General features: G+C 40.2%; 1 protein-coding gene across 3 annotated transcripts in view; it reads left to right on the top strand.

Moving 5' to 3' along the window:
* Positions 1-17,677, top strand: part of VWA5A (von Willebrand factor A domain containing 5A) — a 36,558-nt gene that overhangs the window by 2,457 nt on the left and 16,424 nt on the right. For all 3 annotated transcript variants that reach the window (XM_086678800.1, XM_086678802.1, XM_086678801.1), the window contains exons 3-15: positions 831-888; positions 1,008-1,210; positions 1,514-1,736; positions 1,859-2,034; positions 2,312-2,426; positions 6,015-6,184; positions 6,436-6,524; positions 6,749-6,893; positions 7,354-7,433; positions 14,458-14,572; positions 15,518-15,682; positions 15,961-16,061; positions 16,326-16,579. In XM_086678800.1, the coding sequence (XP_086534926.1) occupies positions 846-888; positions 1,008-1,210; positions 1,514-1,736; positions 1,859-2,034; positions 2,312-2,426; positions 6,015-6,184; positions 6,436-6,524; positions 6,749-6,893; positions 7,354-7,433; positions 14,458-14,572; positions 15,518-15,682; positions 15,961-16,061; positions 16,326-16,579 (1,879 nt within the window). In that variant the 5' untranslated portion in view covers positions 831-845. The remainder of the gene's footprint in view (positions 1-830; positions 889-1,007; positions 1,211-1,513; positions 1,737-1,858; positions 2,035-2,311; positions 2,427-6,014; positions 6,185-6,435; positions 6,525-6,748; positions 6,894-7,353; positions 7,434-14,457; positions 14,573-15,517; positions 15,683-15,960; positions 16,062-16,325; positions 16,580-17,677) is intronic.

Below are 17,677 nucleotides of genomic sequence, written 5' to 3'. Positions count from 1 at the left end.
TGACAGCTGGGAGCCTGGAGCCTGCTTCGGATTCTGTATCTCCCTCTGTCTCTGCCCCTAATTCACTTGCATTCTGTCTCTGTCTCTTTCAAAATTAAATAAACGTTTAAAAAAAATAAAAAATAAAATAAAATGGAGGTCATGTTGCATATGTGATATTTATATATATATCTTAGAATACTTTGGATGGAGGAAACAGTGGTTTCAGTTGTGTGTCCCAAAAGAAAAGTCACAAGGTAAGTGATCTTAGTTGCAGGGGACCATTATGGATCAAGACGCTTCTTCAGTGCAGGTCTCTGTTTAGCATGATCCAAAGTAACAGGCAAGGTCTATTTAACAACTGTAACAATTACAGCAGGAGCAATACAAGTCTATTATCATTGATTAAACACTTCCTGTAGGCCAGGCACTATTCTAAGGACTTCATATATATAAATCCATATATGCATATATGACAAATAGTATATGGTTTTCATTGTGGAAAGAGAATACTGAGGTTCAAAAGGGTTAAGATGATTTTAGTTATTCTACATACAGTATCTAAGGAATGGTATATTTGAAAAAGTGGAACTGGTATTTGAACCAGCTTCAGGGTGTTTCAGAGACTTCCTGTTGATTGGGTACTTAGTGAATCTTCCAGTTTACCGCTTGGGTCTGGCATTTAGAAGGAGTATTACTATTGGCATCTGCGTCCCCTTCTTCACAGCTTCTTTCTCCTTCCCATTAATCCTCTGAATGTATTCTCATGCCAGACAGGAGCACATGAGGTCTGGTCTTTGAATAGATAATCCCCAACATATCACTGTATTTATGATGTGTCTTTTCCACAGTAACCCTGCATCACCATGGTGCGCCCTTCTGGCCTACTAACCCGCCAAGAGGAACCAGGTAGGCATGATTCATGACCCTAACTTGCCATTGTGTCTTTGGCATCTAGCCCAATGCCTGGCATGCAGGAGGCCTTCTGGTAAAGTCTGTTCACCACTTGAACTCTGGTCTATCTCTAGTGCCATTGAAGAGCATCTGTGTGACCTTGTCCATTCGTGAGTTTGTGGCTGGTGTGGCTGCTACCTTAAACTATGAAAATGAAGAGAAATTTCCTTTGGAGACCTTCTTTGTGTTCCCCATGGATGAAGATTCAGCTGTCTACAGCTTTGAGGCCATGGTGGATGGGAAGACAATTAAAGCAGAATTAAAGGATAAGAAGAAGGTACTGGGGATGAGTAGATTATCTCCTCCCTTCTTATTTCCTTAATGTGTACTCTTAGGATCTCTAGCATATGCAACTTCACAAAAAATGCTGATGTTGAATGCTCTTTCTGCTATTCCCCTCTAGCTGCTATTTTCCTAAAATCATCTGGGGGGAATAGTCCATCAGGCATTCACAGTAGAGCTGTGACCTTGGCAAGACCAATCACAGGGCTTCTCCATCAGTCTCTGTTTTCCGTACCGCTCATCTCTTCATTTAGCCATGCCACCTTTGGTATCACCTTCCTTTCCCTGTTATCCGTAGGCCCACATCATCTATGAGAGTGCCATCAGCCACCGCCACCAAGCTTTCCTCCTGGAAGAGGACAAGTGCTCCAGGGACGTCTTCTGTTGCAATGTGGGGAACTTGCAACCTGGGTCAAAGGTGGCACTCACCCTGAAGTACGTGCAGGAGCTGCCCCTGGAAGCGGATGGGGCCCTGCGCTATGTGCTCCCAGCTGTCTTGAATCCTCGATACCGTTGCTCTGGTGAGTATCCTTTCCTTTTGAATACTGGTGGTGGGTTATATAATTTGGGAAACCCCCTCAAGTGTCGTAGGGGTGCTAAGAAATATGAGAAGGGAAAACAGAACTAAGGTAACTTCTTGTAGGATCGCCTGAGGACAGTTGCCTTGATTTGAAGACTCCCATAGTCCCTTTGGATGACTTGCCCTATGCGTTCAGCATGACTGCCACTGTCAGTTCCCAGCATGGCATTGAGACGATCCAGTCCAACTGCCCCTTGAGTCCTATTGAGTACCTTGGAGATAAGAAGACTTCTGCCCAGGTAATTCATAAGAAAGTAATGTTGCCAGCACCCCTGTTCTTTGGGTTCTGGCCTTGTTCCTCGCTCAGTCTTTCCAAAATGTTCCTTACTTTTCCCTACTAAGTAGAGGGAATCCTACTTTGTTCCTTCTTTATCCAGAGCCTTCTCTCCATTCTTGCCCCTGCTGCTGATCATGCTCACTCAAGGAAGAAGCCTGTAGCCCGCAGCTCTGACCTCAGCCCCAGGCAGCAAGCAGTGATAGTTCTAACATGGCTCTTTTGCTTGTTCCCAAACTCAGATTTCCTTGGCTGATGGACACAAATTTGATCGAGATGTGGAACTCCTGATTTACTACAGGGAGGTGCATACCCCCAGTGTAGCTGTGGAGTTGGGGAATCCTAAAAACAACCCAGGTATTTTCTTTCTCCCTTCGTAGTTACCTCCTAAAGGGTAACTCTTGTCTTGGAATTTCCCTCAGATTACCCTCACTTTACTTTTCTTCTGTCCAGTAGTAGGTAAAACATTCAAAGAGCTTACATTACGGTTAGATACAATGAGTATCATGTGGTTGTGTCTTAGAGGCAAATTTAAGTGAATCAGTAGATAACGAGATCAAGGACATGGACAAATAATTCACAAGAGGAAACACAACTAGTTTACAAACATAGATGGCAATGATCAGTCTCTACAAGTGCAAATAAAAATAAAATAAAATAAAATAAAATAAAATAAAATAAAATAAAATAAAATAAAAATAACTGGAAATGTGTACCTCCGAATCCCTTTTATCTATTTCTGGTGTATTTTATTTCTTTTCTATATCCCCTTATCTATTATCTATGGTACTAAGAGGTACAAACTTTCAGTTTCCAAATAAGTAAGTCACAGTGATGAAAAGTAGAGCACAGGAAATATAGTCAATAAGATTGTAATAACGTTTGGTGGCAGATGGCAAATAGACTTATTGTAGTGAGCACTGAATAATGTATAGAATTGTTGAATAATTATGTCGGGTACCTGAAACTAATATAACATGGCGTGTTAATTATACTTCAATGAAAAAGTAAATATTCATTTGTGGGGAAAAAATAAAATGAAAATAATGATGTGACATTTTCACTTTTCAAATTATCAAAGATTTCCAAATCCGATAATGCCTGATCATTCATCTCCATAGATTTTTCATCTCACCCTAGGATCTTAATTTCTAAGTATGTTAAAAACTGGATATAGTCTCTTAATAGTTTTTTAATTTCTTTAATTTCCCTTATTTTCTAAATTTTCCTTACCATGTGTGTACTGTTCCTTATAACTATAACTGGTATAACCCATAGGAGTCTATTGCTGTCTTGGGCCTTCCTGGGCAGCCATGTCCCTGGATTGCAGGGACCAAAGTCTAACTGGAGGTACTGCCACCTCTGAAGCTTTTTTCACATTGGTGGAATGGAAGGATGTTTGGGGACAGTCATAGTCACAATGCTGTAGCTTGGGTTAGGTTCTTACTTCTCTATAACTACACTGCTATGAAGACAGTTTCCTGTAGTTGGTCCTCCAGAGGCCATCCTTCTCTCCCATTGTTAATGTTTGGCCAAGGTCGATTTAGAGCTCCTTAGTTTGCCCTCACTTGTTCAACCATTTTTTCTCTGGGCCAGTTGTCCATGCTAAAGCCGGTAGAGGGGCTCCCAGCCTCAACCAGATTTGCTCCAGCTCTTCTTCCACTAAGCTCCATGCCCTGTCTTTGTACATTAGTTTTGTCCTTTTGTACTGTTTTTGTCCTTTCTCTTTGGTGGCTCCCCCTTGGGTGCCCATGAAATACGCCCACAGTAGCGACCTGGTCTTCAGTCAGGATTATTCTAATCCACCAGAGAAAGTTTTATAGTGCTGAACCTTCAAAGGTATAAATTAGGATCTCAGTTCCTTTCCTTCCAAGAAGCTCCCTTGGCCCCTAGGCGGAATTCCTCATCTGTTCTCTATGACGGGCTCTGCGGGCCAGAGCGGGATATCAGGGGAAGCCTTTATGATCTTGTGAATCCCCTTCTAGCAGGGCCGCTCAAATCTCACTTTCTAGATCATATATCTGGTCAAGATGACTCTCTGTTCCCATTCATCCAAGGAAGAAAATGACAAGTGGCAGCTTGGCTCACTAAACCCACTGACAGTTCTACAAAATGAAGCATACTACCACATGATGAAAGTACTTTACATACATATGTACATATGTATACACATATTTTAAAGTGTATTTATTTTGAGAAAGAGAGACGCATGATTTGGGGACAGGCAGAGAGAGAGGGAGAGAGAGAACCCCCAGCTGCACTGTCAGTGCTAAGTCCAGTGTGGGGCTCGAACCCAGGAACTGTGAGTTTATGACCTGAACGGAAATCACGAGTCAGACGCTCAACTGACTGAGCCACCCAGGTGCCCCCCAAAATATATATATATATATATATATTTTTTTAAACTTAGAATATACTTGACCATATTAAGAACATGATTTTTAAAAAGTTATATGTATAATTTAATAAAAATAGCATAAAAAGTTGGTAAATAATTTTCCAAAATTGTTATTAAGAGCTTAACCTGAGTTAAGGCCTCAATTCAGTTCCTTAAACATGTATCACTGAACCCTTAACATGATCTTGAGTCAGGTATTACTACTTGGATTGTTCAGATGAAGAAACTGAGGCCAGCAAGCAGAAGAGCTAGGGCTTGAAATGTCTTATTTAAAAATGAGGAAGCAGAGACTCATAAAGGTGAAAATAATTTGAGCCAAGCCAAAGGAATTATAGTAGAAATACCTAGATAGTGCATACTGTATATCTGGCATTGTTCTAAAAACATTAAACATACGCACCTGTTTCATTGTCACGACAGATTGTCTGATTTACCAGTCCAGTGCCAATCCCACTACAATAAGCTGCCTCTTTAAATAGAATGGAATTTACCTTGCCCATTAAAAAAAAAAAAAAAAAGCTACCCTTCCATTCTGTATGCAGCGATTTGGATTTTTTAGAAGTTATTCTTGAACTATCATTCAAGCAAATATTTGATGAGCTGCGCCCATTTCATTTGGAAGCCAGTTTGGTCATTGGGGTATCCCCAGGGTAAGAGATTAAAACGAGCCACATCCTGTAGTCGTACTGAATCCCAAGGCTACTGAGTACTGAAACCTATAAATCCTGGAATCACTTTATAACAGTAAGATATGGGAATTTAATTCTTTGTCCTCTTATATTCTCTGAACTGTAAAACTGGAGTGGATCTAATCACCCAGCCATTCTCACTTCATCTCTGTCTCAATACTAACATTTCAATTCTTGCATCAGTTTTCACTTGTTCCTCAAAATAAAACCAAAGCTTTGACAGCCTGGTAAGATGGGTCAGGCTCCCATGGTTTCCTTCACAGTGTTGCTTGGATGATGCTGTTAGAGTCTAACACACATCCCACTTCCTGGGGATCATTAAATGTTTCATCCCCAAAGCAGAGGACTTTCCTTGGTGTGTATGACACTTATACTTCCAGCTCTTGCAAACTGCCAACATAGGAGTTGCCCATGAGCCTTCATTATTTCAAAAGTATAATTAAAGACCTAAACAAGGACCCACATAATAAATTTCGTATTGATTTAATCTGAAGAGAAGGTGTCCCTGCCAATAAATTAGCTCGATTCTTCTGGCAGATTCCAGAACATTTTAACTTCAGGCATTTCACTCAATTACCTCCCTGCTAGGAAACTAGCATCCAATTATATATTTTAATTATTGGTTGTACCTGTGACCTCTACCTTCTTTTTTTCTTCCATATCTTTTCTGCTTCTCTATCTTTTATATGTTTATAACTCACCCCAAACCCTCTGCCAGGATATACAGTATGAAGAGCAAATAGCATTTTAGATTTGGATTTTCTCAGCTCCCTATGTAACTGACTACACCGATTCTTGGGGTCTTCGGTATTCTTGGGTTCCTTTTCATGTTCTGGTGTCCTTATCTTTTCAAATTAGATGGTTTGATGAAAGATCCGTCTGCGATGGTGTGTTTCTACCCAAATATCCCAGAAGTTGAGCCATCAGCTATCTGTGGAGAATTCGTCTTCCTCATGGACTGCTCAGGGAGTATGCAGTGCCCCATAAGTAAACAGGATAAATCACAGTTGCGCATAGAGGCAGCCAAGGTAAAGCTAGTTACTTTCTTTTTCTGGTCACGTGCACAAAGGAGGATGAATCGCAAGAGTTAAATTGGGGTCCATCTGGAACTTTCCCCTTCTGAGCTACGTCTAACATGACCACTCTGAGAATAGCCTTGGGATATAAGGGCCTGGAGTCATGAAATGTGGGAAGGCCCACCCCTGTAAGAATTACACTGGGAGGGTCTGTGTGTCTGGGAGGAGCCTGTCTCACTGTCTCCTTTACTCTCTTCCTTCAGGAAACACTGATTTTGCTGCTGAAGAGTTTGCCTGTAAACTGTCATTTCAATATCTATGCATTTGGATCTTCCTTCGAGGCATTCTTTCCGTAAGTTTCTAGAAAGCCTACAGAGAGTCCAAAAGGAAACTTCAAAGACAGAAGTAGATTGTTAGAGGGGTTCCTTGCACAGTTGACTTTGGCATTGGGTGTTTCAGGTGAGGTTGTTTATAGTGGGGGTATCTCAGTTCAGGGACTTGAACTCAGGGACTCAGTTCAGGGACTGGGTGGTGTTGAGCAGCTATCGTATCACTGGGTGTGTTTGTTTTTCTCAGGAATAGTGTGAAATACACTCAGGATACCATGGAAGAGGCACTGAGGAGAGTTAAACTCATGCGGGCGGACCTAGGGGGCACGGAAATCTTGACACCACTCCAGGTCATTTACAGAGAACCTTCCATCCCGGGCCACCCCCTACAGGTAGGAACAACTGGAACAGAGCCAGCAGAAGGCAACAGAGAGAATGAAATCTCTGTTCAAGAATCCATCCCCCTGAGCTTGGTTGTAGGTTTGTTAAAATAGGACATAAATTTCAGAGTCTTCTATCATACAGTGAAGAGAATAAGACGAGACAAGAAGCGTTTAATAGAATTCCTTTCCTTAGCTCCATGCTGTGGGCGGTGGGTGGTGGAAGTTATTTTGTGGAGTCCCACAAAAGTTTTAGATGAGACGAGAAGGGGGAGGTGATGAAAATCCCAGGTCCCGAACAAGCCGTGTGAGAATATGGTGCAAGTGACCATGGAACGTTAGGGACCTCACACCCGTCTGAAGGGGCTGTAGTCTCTGGAATGAAACAGTTGATTTTTCCCAAGGGCAAATTCTGGCGTCTTAAAAAATGATCTTCACAGAGATGTGACGAATGTCTTCTTTCTATCTACAGCTTTTTGTCTTCACAGATGGAGAAGTTACTGACACGTTCAGTATAATTAAAGAAGTTCGGAACCACAGACTGAGGCACAGGTAGGAAGAGAATGTGAGTTCTGGGTGACTGACCCGGGTAGTGGCACATGTAGTTTACTGCCAATTGCTACCAGGGTTGACATTCCTTTCAGAGGAGAGAGTGATTCAAGAATTTTAGTTTTACTAGCTAACAAGCTTTTTCTATATCATTTTCCCCTCTCTAGTAAAAGATAAAAGTCATTTTCTAAATAATGTCTATTATGGAAACAAAAATTGAATAGTAAGACAGTTTAAAAAAATTTTTTTAATGTTTTATTTATATTTGAGAGAGAAAGAGACAGAGAGTGAGTGAGGAAGGGGCAGAGAGACGGAGACAGAATCTGAAGCAGGCTCCAGGCTCCAAGCTGTGAGCTGTCAGCACAGAGCCCGATGTAGGGCTCGAACTCACGAGCAGTGAGATCATGACCTGAGCCGAAGTTGGACACTTAAACAACTGAGCCACCCAGGTGCCCCAAGACAGTTTTTTTTAAACTATAACCATTTTTATCAAAGTAAAACATACACAAAACTACACAAATCACAAGTATACAGCTGGGTGAATCACAGAGTTGATCAGTACCAACTTTTACCTCTCCAAAGGAAATAGCTTTCCTGACCTGTAACACCATGGATTATTTTTGCTTGTTTTCAAATAAAAATAAGTGGGTTATACAATACGTTTTTGTTTCTGTGTATTTTACTTCTAGCCCTCAGTAGTATGTTGATATTCGTACCTATTTTGCATGGAGCCGTGGTTAATTTTCATTGGTGTGTAGTATTCCATAGAATAATAGTTATATGTGTATGTATATATATATATATATATAGAGAGAGAGAGAGAGAGAGTTAGATCTATAGTTCACCTGGATTTTGTGTGTGTGGGTTGTGTGAAGTAGGGGCCAATTTTCATTATCTTCTCATGTTGATTTCATATTGACCCTGTACCATTTATTGAAAAGTTCTCACTGATGTACAGTGTCATTTTTGTCACAGATAAACATCTACACATGTAGTAATTGTTCTTGGATCCTTTGTTCCATCCCATTAGTCTATTTATCTAGACATGTGCCAGTACTATACCAGATAAATTTACGTAGCTCTCTGATAAATATTGATTTCCAATAGAGTAAGTCTTCAACTTTGTTTTTTTTTTTTTAAAGATTGTCTCAGCTGTTCATGACTCTTTGTATTTGTATTTTAGAATTCGTTTGTCAGTTTTTACCAAAAAAAGGAGACTGTTGAGATACTGATTAGAATTATATTGACTTTAGGGCTGCCTGGCTGGCTCAGTCAGTAGAGCATGTGACTCTTGATCTCGGGGTTATGAGTTCAAGCCCCATCTTGGGCATAGAGATTACTTAAAAAAAGGAGAGAGAATTGCATTGATTTTATAGATCAGTTTGGGGACAAGTTAGTGTTTGTTATATTGAGTAGTCTAATCTATTTAGATGGTGTGTCCATCCATTTATTTAGGTCTTTCTTGATTCTTCTGAATGTGTGTTTCCAATATTTTATTTAAAAATTGAAACCTGTAGAGAAGTTGGAAGAATAGAACAATAGACACTCATATACCCTTCTACCAGAGGTCCGTGTTTTAGCACATTTGCCTCACCTATTTTTTGTCTGAAATATTTGAGAGCAAACCACAGATACTGTAATTCTTCATATGCAAATAATAACGCACCTTATCTTCTAAGAACAGGGACATCCTGATGAATAACCACAATGAAACTATTAAACTCAGGATATCTAATGTTGAGATGATACTATCTAAATACAGGCCATATTTGCCAAGCTTTCTAATACTGTCCTTTACAGATTTTTCTTTGTTTGTCTTTGCTTTTGTTCCCAGAGGAAATCTAAGACCAAACATTTTATTTCATTGTTATGTTTCCTTAATCTTCTTTACTCCGGGAGAGATCCTCAGCCTTTCATTATTTTTCATGACACGGATATTTTTAAAGAGGACTATCTAGTTATTTTTGTAGAGACTCAATTTATGTTTGTGTTTGATTACTTAAATTCACGCTTAGGTTAATATTAAATATTTTGGGAAGAAATATTCCAAAAGTAACATTGAGTCTGCTGATAGGTTTGACCACTTCGTTAAAAGGTGGTATCTGATGGAAAACTTGGAAATTTTGTAAACATCTTGTTCTCAACAGATGTTTACTCTGTAGATCCAGCATTCATTGATGATTATTACCCAAATGTTATTACTGTCAGTGGTTGCAAATGGTGATTTTTAAGTTCTGTTAACTTTTCCAGATTAGTTGGCATCTTACTGTAAAGAAGAGTTTCTTGGGGTGCCTGGGTGGCTCAATCGGTTGAGCATCCAGCTTCAGCTCAGGTCATGATCTTGCAGTTCATGAGTTTGAGCCCCACATCAGACTCACTGCTCTCAGTGCAGAGGCTGCTTCGGATCCTCTGTTGCCCTCTCTCTGCCCCTCCCCTTCTTGTGCTCTCTCAAAAATAAATAAACATAAAAAAAAAAAAAAAAGATTTTCCTTCCCCCTCCCTCCCTCCCTCCCTCCCTTCCTTTTGTTGTGCGAATATAGACTTTGGGATTCTTCCAAAATTTTGGATTGTTTTTCAATTTTTTAAGGTTCATTATTTTCAGTTTTCATTTAGATTTTCAAAAATTCCAGTTTTGGCCAGTGGGAGCTGCGTTTCACTTGTTCCTATGTCTTTTTCATGTGTCTCTGTGGTGTTTGAATATTTCCTTTCTTTCTTATAAAAGAGTACAGACTCATCTATACTTTTCCATCCCTATCGCCAGTTATTTCTACAAGAAGCCTAGTTTCTTTCAGTGAAAATGACAAATAGAGGTCAATATTTGAGTATTAGGCATAACTCTGTTACGGGGCTGTTCTTGATTGTAGCCATTTTTGGCAGACTGAACTAGCAACTATTAAAAGAATTTGTTTTAACTGATACCCCTACGTCCAAGGTAATAACATAACATTCTTTCTCTTTTTTCTTCTATTCCATATTTGTGCCTCTTTTCCTCTATGGTGACAAACCTGGTTTCCCATAAAATTAGTAAATGTGCTCATTTCCTTAATCCAACAATACATACAAAATCTCTCTGTAATGTTTTATAATTCTCTGTGTAGAGGTATTCATGCGTTTGTTATTAGATTTTTCCCTAAATGTTTGATACTCTTTTGAATTTTAAATGTTTATTTATTTATTTTGAGGGGAGGGCAGGGGCAGAGAGAGAGAAGGGGAGAGAGAATCCCAAGCAGGCCCCACACGGCCAGCAAAGATCCAGACATGGGCCTCGATCCCACAAACTGTGAGATCATGACCTAAGCTGAAATCCAGAGTTGAACACTTAACTGACTGAACCACCCAGGTGCCCTAGATACTATTTTAAATAGTATTTTTAAAATCATTTTATTTACTGGGCATTTATTTCTAAATAGAAATTGATTATAATAGCTTTTATTCAGTGACTTATTCAGTTACTTTCAGTGACTTTGCCTTATTTAAATATGAATTCTAATAGTATATTTGCAGATTCTTATAGATTTTATTTTTCTTCCCTTCCCTTTTGCCATGGAAAAGAACTTTAGTATAAACCTGAATAGATGTGGTCATAGCTGGCATTCTTTCCTTGTTTTGGACTTCAGAGGGAACATGTTCAACACTGCATCAATAAGTATGATTGTTGGCTATAGGTTTTTTTGTACATACCATCAGATTAAGGAAATTTTATTTATTTTGAGAGTTATTTTTTCTTTCTTTTTTTTCTAACAAAAACCATGAATGATTGTTGAATTACATCAAATGCATTTTATGTATCTGTTGAGATGAGTGTTTGATTTTATCCTTTTTTTCTTTTCATGTGTGACTTATAATGACTAGTATTAGACCAACCTTGCCTTTCTGAAATAAACCCAAATTAGTTGTGATCTATTAACTTTTTTTTATGTATTTTTGGATTCAGTTGTCTGGTAACTTCAGGATTTTTTTTTCAACTTTAGGATTTTTACATATATTTTCATGAGAAACGTCAACATATATTTTCTTATACTATTCTTGTCAGGTTTTGATGTCATTGTTATTCTAGCATCAGAAAATGAGCTAAAATTGTCTATTTTTCTATTATCTGAAAGATTTTCTTTTTTAAATGTTTTTAAAAAACAATTTTTTAAGTTTATTTATTTGCTTTGGCAGAGAGAGAGGGAGAGAGAAGGAGAATCCCAAGCAGACGCCATACTGTCAGTGCAAAGCCCAATGCGGGGCTCAAACCCATTGATCATGACTGACCTAAAATCAAGAGTCAGACGCTTAACCGACTGTACCACCCAGGCACCCCTCTTTATTAAATGTTTACTAGAAGTTGTCAGGAGGCCTTTTTTGTGGGAAATTTTTTAAATATCTTTTTTTTTTTTGAAATGCACTATTCCTACTTTTATACATTTTTGCTTTTTATGGGAATTTGTATATTTTATCTGAATTTTAAATGTCTTTGGATAAAATTCTCTTATGCTATATTGCCTTATGCTGTTGTTAAATTTTGTAGAATCTGTGATATATTACCTTTTCATTCCTGATGTTGGGTATTTGTGTCTTCTTTGTTTTTTTTCCTTGCCCTAAATGTTTGTCAATTTTAATAATCCTTTCAGAGCACTTTTGAGGTGTTTTTTTTTAACCCTCTCTATTGTGTGGTAGTTTTTTCTATCAATAATGTCACTCCAATCTTTATTATTTTCATTTCCCTTTAAATTCTTTGGGTTTATTGGCTGTTCTTTTTCTAACATCTGGGGATGGATGCTCAGGCAGTTGAGTTTTAGACTTTTCTTTTCTAATGCATGCATTTAGATGTATACATTTAAACATATATATCTGAATCCTAATTGGGATCTGTCATTTTCCATTGGCATCCACGTAAGAGTAGTATCATTGCAACTTTTTAAAGCCTAAATTATTCAGAAGTATCGTGTAATTCCCCAATATTTGGGGATTTTCTATTCTTTTGTTAGGTGTCAGATATTCTATATGAAGAGTTCTAGAACTCCTCTGAGCCTCTAGATGATGTTCTCTTCCCTCTGCGAGGATTGACTCTTTCCTTCTGACAGGTTGGGAGACTAGAAGCAGAGCATCCTAGTCCAATTAGAGCCAAATGAGCTTCAGACATTTGACGGCTGGTTCCTTTCAGATTCATCTCTACCTCTGGGGAGTAGTTCTGCAGGGTTGTGTTAAAAAAAAGCCCTGAGGTGTCTGTAAGGGCAACTTCTCTTTGGAAAGTCCAAGTCTGAAACCGCTTAGTTTTTCAGTCTTTCGAGCCATCTGTTTTGTACTTGGCACTATCTTCAAGGGTAACAGGTAACCAGATACCAGTCCCATCTCTCTTGGCCTCTCTCCTCTCCCAGGTCATGGCCCATACATTCCTATTGTCTTTGAAGCCATTTGATGTTTTCAAAAAGATGGTTAAGAATATTGTATACAGCTTTTCCAGTTCTCTACTGGCTGAAACAACTTTAGCTTTGCCGCGAGCAGTACTGTCCTATGGTGTTCTCCTTTAGGTCCATATCGTATATTTAAGTTCCATTTCACCTGCTTGCTAGCTGTTTGGATAAATCAGCTAAGCTCCCTATCTCAGTTTACTCATTTGAAAATAAAGACAATAGCAGTATTTTTCTTATGGGTTTGCTGTGAGGGTTAAAAGGGTATACCTAAGTAAAGAATTAGGAACTGTGCTTCACATACAACATGTGCTAGATAAATTGTCGCCATTATTGTAATTACTATCATTATTGTCACCCATAGGAAGCACTTAAGTAAGTCCTAGGCATGTTGTTAGCCATCCATAACTATTGTTTAGCTTTAGTTTTACACATACAACACTTAAACATGCACATAAAAGCCCTTCATAAGCCATAAGGAATGTAGGCTACTGTTGCAATGCCACACTGGAAATTTAAAGATGATAATATCAAGATGCTGGCAGGCTGTGGTCTCTAGGGGCATTGTCACAGGTCGGTCACTCTAATTAGAAGTCTGGTTCTTAGCCCTACAAGTTCAGAATGTTATGATGTCACTAGAATTGGGGATGATGACTCACACTAACCCAATTCAAAAGAGACTGATGCATAAGCCAAAATTTCAGTGCATTAATTTACAATGAGACGTCTCCTTGTCATGCCTTCTAAAAATGCTTATATTAGTGTTGCCACTAATAGGCAGTTTAGTTGGGAAGCCAAATTGTAATTAAAAAGCTATTTAGTGCACATGGATTATGGCAGGGAGAGAACTCTCCAGCTAGAAGAGCAGGAGGTACCCTTTCCCACCCTAGGACTGGTCTTGCCAGGGCAGATATGGCTCTAGTACAATGTTAGCAAGGCGCTGATGATAGTGTCTATTTGATCTTACCTCTCCCACTTTCCCCTACCGTTCTTTGGATTTATTATTAAGATAATTGATGAGGATATGGTCCGAAGGTTTTTTTTTTTCTCCTTCTAGGATCAGCGTAATATATATTGTTTTGCCAGGGGGATCTTACGGTCACATAGACCAGTGCTCAAATGTCATCTCTACCATTTGGTAGGTGTGTGATCTTGGGCATATTTCTTCAATTTGTTGGCCTTCAGTTTCTTATCTGCAAAATGAAGCATAAGTCTGCCTCTTAGGAGTCTTGTGATGATTAAATTGCATCATTAGGGGCTCCTGGGTGGCTCAGTCGGTTGGGCGGTCGACTTCGGCTCAGGTCATGATCTCGCAGTTCGTGGGTTTGAGCCCTGCGTTGGGCTCTGGGCTGACAGCTCAGAGCCTGGAGCCTGCTTCAGATTCTGTGTCTCCCTCTCTCTCTGCCCCTCCCCCATTCATGCTCTGTCTCTCTCTGTCTCAAAAATAAATAAACGTTAAAAAAAAAATTAAAAAAAAATAAATTGCATCATTAAGGCATTTGGTCTCCTGATTTGGGTCAAGGAACTAGACTAGCTATTTATCTCTTTATGTATTTTTGACTATTATGTGTTAATTTATAATTTCCCCCTGTAGTGTCTGTCTCTAACCTCTCATCCTTGTACAATTGCAGATGTTTCTCCTTTGGGATTGGAGAAGGAGCCTCCACCAGCCTCATAAAAGGCATTGCCCGGGTAGGAGGTGGCACTTCAGAATTTATCACAGGCAAGGACAGGATGCAGGCCAAGGTGAGGACAGGCCTTGTGTTCAGAGGGCCTTGTAATCCAGAGGGAGTGTGGAGCGGGGGTCGGGGGGAGACACTGCCGCAAGGGCAGAGGCAACATCTTGACGCCAGAATTCATTTTCTTATATCCATAACGCCTTGGGCTATAATACATAGTGGGGCTCCTTTTGACCTGATGTAAATGGGGCCTACTGCAGTTTCTGGAGAAGTGGCATCTGGTCCTAGTAGTTGGAAGCCCAGAGACAAGATGCCAGAGGAGTTCAGGGCTTTGTGTTTAAGACCAGAAAGAGGGGCGCCTGGGTGGCGCAGTCGGTTAAGCGTCCGACTTCAGCCAGGTTACGATCTCACGGTCCGTGAGTTCGAGCCCCACGTCAGGCTCTGGGCTGATGGCTCGGAGCCTGGAGCCTGTTTCCGATTCTGTGTCTCCCTCTCTCTCTGCCCCTCCCCCGTTCATGCTCTGTCTCTCTCTGTCCCAAAAATAAATAAACGTTGAAAAAAAAAAAAATTAAAAAAAATAAATAAATAAAATAAGACCAGAAAGAAACCAAGGATTGTGACCGTCATGATCCGGATTCTAGATGCTTGCTCAAGGAACACTTTGGTGCTCTATCCTATCCTCCATGCAAATGAGACGAAGAGAACAAGAAGGATGAAATATAGTATGTCTGGTAGATTGGCAGAGGCAGTCAATTCATATTCCCATTTGATCAGTGCACACAAGGGAAGGCATCTTCTTCCTCTGCTTATGTTTGTAAGTTCCTCTTTCCGGGGTGCTGCCATCCTTTACTTTATCCTCCCTTACCCCTACCGCCTCCTAGGACAATATTATGGAATAGGCATAACATATACAGTGTTGCATAGCACCTGGTGCATAATAAGTATTCAGCTGATAGTAGTTATTATTGCCGTTATTATTTTTTTGCTTAGTCTGTTCTCTGTCTTCCACCAGGCACTTAGGGCCCTGAAACACGCTCTACAGCCCGCAGTAGAGGATGTTTCTGTGAACTGGGATTTGCCTCGTGGTCTGTCTGCTAAAACACTTTCACCAGAACAGACTGTCCTCTATAAGGGTCAGAGGTTAATTGTCTATGCCCAGTTGACTGGGACCATGCCGGTGAGTTCCAATTCTTGTTTGTTCCTCTAGTCAGGGTAGTTACGGCCCCGACCTCTGCTCTGGACAATTTTCTTAAAACTGGTGGAGTCTCATCAAATGATCACACTTGTCGGGTGGAGCCCACCTACCCCCTTCTCCATGATTTCAGTTTCTGATTTCCTGAGCTACCTGGGTCCTAGTCAGAAATTTTAATGTGTTGGGTTGGGAGGGGCCCCAGTTGTGACCTTTCTCTTGGTGACCTCTCCCTTCCATCACGTCTACTCTTCTCTACTTTGCAGCCAGAAGAGGGAACAGGAGAAGTTTGCCTCAACTACACACTCCAGGGCAAGAGTTGTGAGAATAAGGTGACATTTTCCCTACAACCCAAGCTTGATGACAAGTGAGAATCCAGTTTTCCTTCACTGTTTTATTTATTTATTTTTTTTTGGGGGGGGGGTCTCTGCCATCCTTGAGGGTTGACTTCTCTCTCTTAATTTGGGCCTCAATTGTGTCCCTACAAACACTTCTCCTTTCCGACCCATTCAAGTCTTCTCTCTCCCTTTATCTGGCTTTTTCATCCCTTTGCCAAGGCTAACTTTTGAGGGCCCTGAGGAACTGGTATGTGTGTGCTCTTCTCTAAGTCACAGGGGTTCTTTTCTTCTAGCTTCACTATTCACCGCCTTGCTGCCAAGGCCTTTCTCCAGAGCATGGACATAGGCTTCGGGGAGACTCCAGCAAAAACTAAAAAAGATGTGCTGAAAGTCAGCATTGACTGTGGAGTCATAAGCTCCCACACAGCTTTCATTGCCATCAACAAGGATGTCAACAAGCCAGTTCAGGGGCCCCTGGCTTGTAGGGACATTCCAAGGCCGGTTCTGCTGGGTGCTGCTGTGCAGATGCCACAATGCAAAAGAGTTGGTGAGTGGGTTTTACCCCATTTGAACTCATGTGACACAAGGGGCCCTAGATACGTAAACACGTCATTTGAAGTAAAAGCTTGTGAACTTGAATTTTTTTTCCTTGCCTCTCCACATCTAGGATTTCTGGATGCTGTGGTCCCTTTCTAGGGGACTAGAAAATATCCCACCAGCAAGGAGATTTTAAATAATCCGAGGGGGAAAAAAACAAGAAAAATGAAAACAGAAAGTACACATACACATTGAGTATTCACACAGTCTAAATCTGAGGCTGATGTAGCCTATGGAGAATTAGATGGGTAATGATTATACAGGTGGCTGATGGTAGTGATTTGGTGGTGTTAGGGAATGGGTGTCTCAAGCGTCAGTCAGGTGGGCTTGAGTACAGATATTAGGGGCTTGAGGGTTAGGGTCAGGTAGAGAAATTCCCTGGGCAGGATTCTGTGGCCAGAGGGGAATGTGTGATGTTGGTTGTAGAGGCAGGCTTCCAGTTGCACCCAGATTTTTGTTTTAGTGGTACCATTTATTTAAATAGAGTAACTAAAAAAAAAACAGGAGCCAGTGTAGAGGATAGTATGTTGAATTGTTTTTGAGTACTTTGAACTTGAGATCCCTATGGCATATTCATATGAAGATGTCCAGTAGAAAGATAGATAGATGGTTCTGCCATTCAGAGGAAAGCTCAGGGATGAAGATACACATTTGGCAATATTTAACATGTAAGTAAATAACTAAAGTCACGAGAAGAGATGAGATTATCAGAAGGCGTGTACAGAGTGAGATGAAAGGGGGATGAAATGGAAACATCCCAGTATCTAGGGATGGGTAGTAAGAGGATTCCCCACACCAGAATGAAAAGGAATGAAGTAGGATGAGAAGAAGTGAGTGCACAATCAAAACAAATGAAATATGATTTAAAAAAGTGGAATTATCAAAGTGTAAGATACTGCAGACAAGTCAAAGTAGAAACTGAAGGGGGACTATTGGGTTACTCTCAGAGAAGTTCTTGCTGCTGTAATCAAGGGCGATTTCATTGGCTTCGGTCAGGAAAGAATCCATATTACAGGACGTTAAAGAGTAAAGAGAGGTAGGAAATGAA

This window comes from Puma concolor, chromosome D1, assembly GCF_028749965.1.
Source record: "Puma concolor isolate L17-30 chromosome D1, mPumCon1.1.hap2, whole genome shotgun sequence".
Lineage (NCBI taxonomy): Eukaryota > Metazoa > Chordata > Mammalia > Carnivora > Felidae > Puma > Puma concolor.
The sequence above is the reverse complement of the archived record's forward strand: the minus strand, read 5'-3'. Positions and strand labels throughout refer to the sequence as shown.